The sequence below is a fragment of the Rhododendron vialii genome, chromosome 6a (genome assembly GCF_030253575.1).
Source record: "Rhododendron vialii isolate Sample 1 chromosome 6a, ASM3025357v1".
In the NCBI taxonomy this organism is placed as follows: Eukaryota; Viridiplantae; Streptophyta; class Magnoliopsida; order Ericales; family Ericaceae; genus Rhododendron; species Rhododendron vialii.
The window spans coordinates 1685195-1692701 of NC_080562.1; the positions used below are offsets into that span (position 1 = coordinate 1685195).

The 7507-nt window shown below is 39.0% G+C and overlaps 1 protein-coding gene across 1 annotated transcript; it reads left to right on the top strand.

The window, feature by feature from the left end:
- Positions 1 to 405: 405 nt before the first annotated feature.
- On the top strand, positions 406 to 6716 carry LOC131330367 (disease resistance protein RPV1-like). The gene is made up of 5 exons (XM_058363920.1): positions 406 to 940; positions 1512 to 2613; positions 2779 to 3162; positions 5032 to 5991; positions 6033 to 6716. Exons 1-5 carry the CDS (start codon positions 429 to 431, stop codon positions 6714 to 6716), a joined length of 3642 nt encoding a protein of 1213 aa, XP_058219903.1. The 5' UTR covers positions 406 to 428.
- Positions 6717 to 7507: the final 791 nt, after the last annotated feature.

The window sequence follows — 7507 nt, forward strand, 5'->3', positions numbered from 1 at the left end:
GTGCCTTAATAGAGAGTAGTGGTCTCTCTGGTGCTTGCTTCCTGAAATTTTGAGAGAGATCTCCGGAGGTGAGGCTGGTGGTTGCCACTGTTGCGCGACAATGAGTTCGTCGACCTCCTCTTCTTCTCTCTCTTTCTCTCTCTGCTCCCCTCCAGATTAATTTGTTTTTTTGTGGGGTGGGAATTCAAAATTTCAGCATTTGTTTTTTTCTTTTTTCGCTTAAAGCTGATGTGGGGCCCGGGCCGCGTCAACGTCGTGTTTTGGATTGGGAATGGTTTCGTGCTCAGTAGACTTATAATTTATTGACTTGTCTATTACAGCAATTTGTTTAAGTGGACTATTGACTAAGGTGGCATCTCCTAATACATATATGCATGGAGAAGAGTGGTCTTCCTTAATCTTTTTTGGACCTTTGTTCAATATCTACCATGAAATCCCAAGAAGACTCTTCTTCGAATTCTCGATTTACTTATCATGTGTTCTTGAGCTTCAGAGGTGAAGACACTCGCAAGGCTTTCTCTGACCACCTCTACACAGCTTTGGTCCATGCTGGATTCCGCACCTTCAGAGATGAGGATGGATTAGAAAGAGGAGAAGATATCAAGTTTGAACTGGAGAAAGCAATCCGAGAGTCGAGGATGTCGATAATTGTCTTCTCAAAGAGCTATGCAACATCGACTTGGTGCCTTGAGGAGCTAGTGATGATCCTAAAACGCAGGACTTCTGGACATGCAGTCCTCCCTGTCTTCTATGATGTGGATCCATCTGACTTGAGGAAGCAAAGTAGCTTCGAAGAAGCGTTTGCAAGGCATGGAGAGCAACTCAAATCAGAAACAGGAGAACGAAAAGAGGAATTGAAGGAAAAAATAGGAACATGGAGGGCTGCACTTAGAGAAGTTGCAGATGTGACCGGGATGAACTTGAAAAATCAAGCTGATGGGTAATTTCCTCATTCCTTGCTTCTTTAGCTAGGCATGACATGCAACACTTTTTATCTGTTGGTATAATGTGCTGTCCAAACAACTCTTAATATTTTGGGTCATTTTGTATTTTGTGTTTGGGCTAAAATGCCTTTAGTTTGCAAGTGGGCCATAAAATGTAAGTGTGTAATTTGGGTCAAGTTTAATTTATTTTGTAGTTGGGCATTTGTGTAAACATAGGCCCAAGGTTGTATCCATATATAAGCCTTGTAGAATTCTCTAGAAAGTATGAATGAAAAATCTCAGCGGAGTGCTTTCCCCATTGCTCTGTTTCCGTGTGTGTGTTCTCCCCGATAAAATTAGCGGTAACCAATTGCAAGCTTGATTCACTAATCTCTCCACCAGTTAATCAAGGCCAAGGCTAATCTCAAGCCAACATTATCTAATACATACTCATCCAATTATTTCAGTTTTGACAACAGCATGCTCATTTTCCTTAGTTGTAGGGTGGAAATGTGTATTGGTTCGTGCTATATTTTTTGTCATGAATTCTTATCGGGTCATACTTTTCATCTTGTCACAATTTGTCAGGCACGAGGCAAGATTTATCCAGAAAATTATAAAAGTCGTTGAAGATAAATTAAGTTGCACAACCTTGGATATTGACCGCCACTTGGTTGGAATAAATTCACGAGTCAAAAACATTCAGCAATGGTTAGAAGATGGGGCAACTAAGATTGGCATAGTTGCAATTTGTGGAATGGGTGGAATAGGCAAGACGACCATTGCAAAATTTCTGTACAATTTGAACTCTCCAAGATTCGAAGGCAGCAGTTATCTTGAAAATGTAAGGGAAATTTCCCAGCGAAAAAATGGCTTACTTCGTCTACAAAGACAAATTTATTCAGATATTTTGAAGGGAAGAAAAGTAAGACTAAACAGTATTGCTGAAGGAACAACTAAGATTATGGAAGCCATATATTACAAAAAAGTTTTTGTAGTTCTTGATGATGTGGATAGACTTGACCAATTAAATGCAATACTTGGAATGCGAGATTGGCTTTTTTCAGGGAGTAAAATTATCATAACCACGAGGCGTGAGCAATTACTACGGGCTAATAAATTCTCTAAGGTGTGTTGGGTTGAAAATCTGGGTGATGAGGAATCCTTAGAGCTCTTTAGCTGGCATGCCTTTGGAAAATGTTGTCCAAACAATGGATATGAAGAGGTCTCAGAAAGAGTCGTACGCTACTGTGGAGGGCTTCCATTAGCACTTAAAGTTCTAGGCTCTTCCCTATCAGGGCAATGCTTAAATGTATGGAAAAGTCAATTAGACAAATTAAAAACATTTCCCGAAGGTGAAATCCTTGAAAAACTCAGAATAAGCTATGATTCTTTGCAAGATATCCACGACAAAAATCTATTTATCTATCTTGCTTGTTTTTTTGTTGGAAGAAAGAAGGATTTTGCAATTACGATCTTAGATGGATGTGAGTTTTCTACAGTGGTTGGGATTCAAAACCTCATGGACAGATGTCTGATATCAATTGATAAAAGTAATAATGTAGTGATGCATCATTTGCTTCAAGAAATGGCGAGAGAAATTGCTTGCCAAGAGTCGCCCAAGGAGCCAGGCAAACGTAGCATCCTCTGGAATCATAAGGATTCCTTTAATATTTTGCGAGACAACACTGTAAGAATTAAATTTGCTCTTCATTCGTATTTGTATGGATTTTGTTGAGGTGTTATTTACTAATCAGTCTTTCCACCACACGTCCTCCCCTTTCCCTTTTTCTCATTCTTATGTAAGGGCACAAGCAAAGTAGAAGGGCTTAAACTCGATGTGTGTTTGTTGAAGGAAGATAAATGTGTGAGTCCAGTCTTTGGTGCCAGCAGAAAACGACGCTTTGAAAAGTTTCTTGAGAAGCCCATATTGTCAGATTTGGGTTGTTCGCTGAAAAGATTTGGTTTCAACATGTTCTCCTCTAACCTCGAAGCCACAAAAAATACAAATCCATTTGTTTTGGAAGCTGATGCATTTGGAAGGATGCGCAAACTCAAGCTTCTGCAGCTCAATCATGTACATATTAGTGGACCCTATGAAAAGCTTCCCAAAGGATTAAAATGGTTGTGTTGGCATGGATTTCCACTTAAGTCCATACCTAGTGATTTCCCTTTGGAAAGCCTGGTTGCTCTAGACATGCGCTATAGCAGCTTGAAAAATGTATGGGAAGGAACAAAGGTATGTTACTCTTGAAAATTGAATTGAATGCTTGATTATTATTTGGCTTATCTACTTTTTTTTGTCCTTATAAAATACACGAAGTTTCAATTTTGTCATTGTATTGTCTGAGGAACTTCAATCTTAACCTTTCCGTTAACTCATTAACGAAAACCACTAGCATGTCTAACAGTTGACTGGCGTGGCAGTGACATGGAAAACTACAATCCACCATCACCCCTGTTTCCTTTCCCTTTCCATTTCCCTCTCTCTGTCTCACACACCCAATACGTAGACGGTGGACCCAATCACATCACCCGCCCATTAATTAGAAACATTTCTTCCTCCCTCCATCTTTCTGTTCAATGAATTAGTCCTAAGTCCTATCATATCGTAAAGGTGGGTATGGATACTCACTCATTTTTCCTTCCCCTGTTCATGAAGAAATACAATATTCAATTTCATATTTATTCTAGAGAGAGAATCAAAATGGATATTTAGGGTAATTGCGGTGGGTTTGCGAAGTGTTAATTGGAGAGAGAGAGAGAGAGATATTAAACCCTGTCAGGTTTGCTAATCCACAAAGCATATTTTCCCAGATTTTGTATTACAGTACAAAACATTAATTCAAGTTTTCCCTATAAAAAAAAATCAATTTTAAGCTCATTTCTATGTTTTTTTCAATTGAGCTTGAATTCTAAACTCCTACCCTTGCTACCAATCATAAACCCACCTTTATTAGGGGAACGGGTGGACAAATAGTGGTGGCTGTAGGGTACACTACTGGTAGCCGATTGGCTGAATTTTGGTCAATGGTTCAATTATGGGTCATGGAATTTGGCCTTTATTTGTTATTTGTGTGAGAATTTTTAGTTTAGAGAGGGAGAGATGAGAACTACATTATGTTGAATTGAACTAAACCTTCCTCTCATTTCTTTGAAATTGGGTTTGTTTGTTTGTTTTATTTCCCTTTGATCTTTGACTTTGGAGAGGGAGAACATAGGCCAGCAGATGAGGAAGGAGGAAGTGAGATGAAAATGCTAAGATTTGGGATTAGCAAAATTGTAATGGGAAATTTATAGAAATGGACCTCCTAATTTCATCCGAGTCTCATTTTCGTCCTTCAAGTATTAATTGCAACTCTTTTGACCTTCAAGTTTAGTTTTCGTACCAAGTTGGTCCAATTGATAACATCTGTTAGCCAAATTGGATGGAAAAAATCAAATTGAGGGTAGACATTATCAATTGGACCAACTTGGTATGAACTGCAAAGTTCAAACTGCGATCAATCGAATTTTTTTCGTCCATTTTGTCTGATAGAAGTTATCAATTGGACCGATTTGGTACAAAAACCAAACTTGAAGGTCAAAAAAGTTGCAATTGATACTTGAAGGACGAAAATGAGACTCAGATGAAACTAAGAGGACCATTTCTATAAATTTCCCAATTGTAATTGCATTAGAGAGGTTGTTGTGGTGGACAGAGGTTGCCGTGGTTGTGGCAGATGGATATTATATGGGGAGAAGGAGATTATTAGGGTTAAAATTTGTATTTTATAGAGATTAGCTCTTGACGTAATCATCATTTTAGGACTTTTGCTAAGATAGTAAATTCATCTTCTTTCTTTTTTCAAATACCAAGGGGTGTTTTTAGTCATTTTCACATTAACCGTTAGCCACATAAGCAATTTCCGTTGTGAAGCTAACGGAAGGGTAACATTGAGGTTTGTAAGAAAGTAAGAGGCCGAAATTGACATGTAAAATTTTACAAGGATGAAATTGAAACTTCGTGTATTTTATAAGGACCAAACAAATAAATAAGCCTTTATATTATTTTATTTTTTTTGAACTTTATTGATTGCTTGGATGACCGCTTTTTCTTATTTTGCAGTTTCTAGTGCTATTAAAATTCCTCAATTTGAGTGATTCCCCTAACCTTACCAAAACTCCCGATTTTTCGAAAATCCCCAATCTCGAGAGATTGATGCTTAAGAATTGTGCAAGTTTGGTTAAGGTTCATGAATCCATTGGATGCCTCGAGAGACTTGTTTTGCTGAATTTGAAAGACTGTAACAATTTGAGGAAGCTTCCGAGAAGCATTGGTATGCTAAAACTTTTGGAAAAGCTTGTCATCTCTGGTTGTTCAAAACTTGAGGAATTGCCAACAAACGTGGGAAATTTGGAATCTCTAACTGTGCTTAAGGTAGATAGAATTGCCTTAAATGAATCTCTCTCTACCAACGGGCAGGTTAACACTATGCAACCTTTCATTCGGCATTGGCTATTGAAGCCAAGAAGAAGTCCAGATATCTCATGGACTTCTTTACCACGGTCGTTGGTTGAACTAAGTCTTGCGGGCTGCAATCTTTCTGACAATGCTTTTCCCACAGATCTTAGGAACCTATGCTCGTTGAAGACTTTAGATATCTGTTGTAATCCAGTTTCGGGCCTCCCAGATTTCATTAGAGATCTTACATTGCTCGAGAAACTTAGCATAGCAGAGTGTCCAAGGCTCCGGAAACTTGTCGGGCTCCCGCTAGTACGATCACTGTATCTTGGAAGTAATAAACTGCTGGAGGAAGTAACGTTTGGAAGCTTTCCCGGTCCAAAAACTACTTGTCATTTGGATACATGGGACCATGAAGGTAAGACCGTGGGCATTTTCAAATTAGAACCCATAGGAAATGTAGCAGCTGATATTACAAAAAGTTTGGGGTTAACGAACTTGGAATCCATGGGAAACGCAATTGTAAAGCTATCGTCATGGTGTGGCAAGGAAAAACAGGCGCTTCCGATCCAGGTGCTCTCTCTCTCTCTCTCTCTCTCTCTCTCTCTCTCTGTGTTTGTGTGTGTGTCTCAGGGTGATGCTTTAATTCTCTTTCTGTGGTACAGGGATGTCATGGAACATATATATTCTCTGCTTATTTTCCTGGTAGCAAGGTTCCACTATGGTTCAATTTTAACAATCTTGGATCCTCGTGTAATTTTACTGTGCCTTCGAATCTTGATTCTAGAATTCGAGGCTTGAGTGTTTGTTCTGTGTATGAACTGTTCGGTGCTCCGCCCGAGTATTATTGGAAACAGGACACACATACTTTCTTAAGTAATAAAACGAAGGGTTTGATTTGGATCCATTGCCCAGAGGTCTTTGGATTTGGAGAAGCTGGAGAGGATATCATGTGGTTAAGTTACTGGAAGTTCGGAAAACAGTTACTGGAAGCTGGTGACGAAGTCGATGTTTCAGTGTTTGGAGGTGCATTTGTGCAAGTAAAGGAGGTTGGAGTTCGCCTTCTGTACAATAAAGAACAAGAAGAGATGAGTTCCCAATCAGCCAATGAAGAAAGCGTATCCCTCTATACATTCGAAAATATCATTCGAGGAAATGTTTCTGCACATGAGGGGAGGACGAGGTTGTACCAACTCGGCAAGCATGTTAATGGACATCTCTGTGTGTATTGCCGACGTCTATACCCTCAACCTTGGATCCCTGCCACTCCTTATGACGATAGTGATTTCGTTGAATGTCCGGCTTCAAAAAGGTTGGCGCCGAAGTCGTATTATTATGTTTCTGATTAGCGTTTAGTCGAAGATCTTGGGTTTTGATTTGCTAAGCTAGGTGATACACTTTGTATGTGCCTGTTGTAGTTCTGTTTCAGAATGTGTCTAGTGCAAGGGTTCTTTGTCTGGGGTGGCCATGTTTTGTAGTATTACTAGGGTATGCCCCTTCGAGATTGTATGCTTTTGTTTGGGCATAATGAATTGATTACTTATTACAAAAAAGATAGTACACTTTGTATCAATGATATTTACTACTCCAGTTACTCTAAATAATTGCATTTTGCTTCTGCCAAGAGTACATGGAGACAAGTCCAAGTATCGTTACACGGAGACAAGAGTATATGTCTTATAGGTTATATAACCAATTTCTATTACAATTTAAAAACGGGATTCAGTTTTGGATTTTAAAACTAGGAAATCAAAAGAGTTGGGGTACATATAAAATAGTCGGAAAAAGGTCGTGGGTTTTGAATCCATTTTTCTCTTTCCTATCTTGGTTTTACTTGGTTAAAGAATATTCATTCAAATCAATCCGAGTACAATTAGGACTCGCAATTCCTAGCCATATTGCCACATGATAATTGCGGATCACCGATTGGCATAGCTTATTTTTGCGTAGCCGGATCGGGAGAGAAAACTACGTGTTCGTGTGATTGAAAACCATCCTTCCTTGATCAGTTCCTCCTCTTTTTTCTGCTTCGCTTAACCTTGACGTATCCTAAACTAGTTCCAAGGCAAGTTATTATTGTTAGGATGACCCCAAAAGCTTATATAGAGCCCTTTCTCTGCGATGCCGAGAGTTTTTGGTC

Coding starts and splice junctions, on each gene's coding strand:
- LOC131330367 (XM_058363920.1), top strand. CDS start 429: ATGAAATCCCAAGAAGACTCTTCTTCGAATTCTCGATTTACTTATCAT. Junction 941..1,511: donor TTGAAAAATCAAGCTGATGG/GTAATTTCCTCA, acceptor ACAATTTGTCAG/GCACGAGGCAAGATTTATCC. Junction 2,614..2,778: donor ATATTTTGCGAGACAACACT/GTAAGAATTAAA, acceptor TGTTTGTTGAAG/GAAGATAAATGTGTGAGTCC.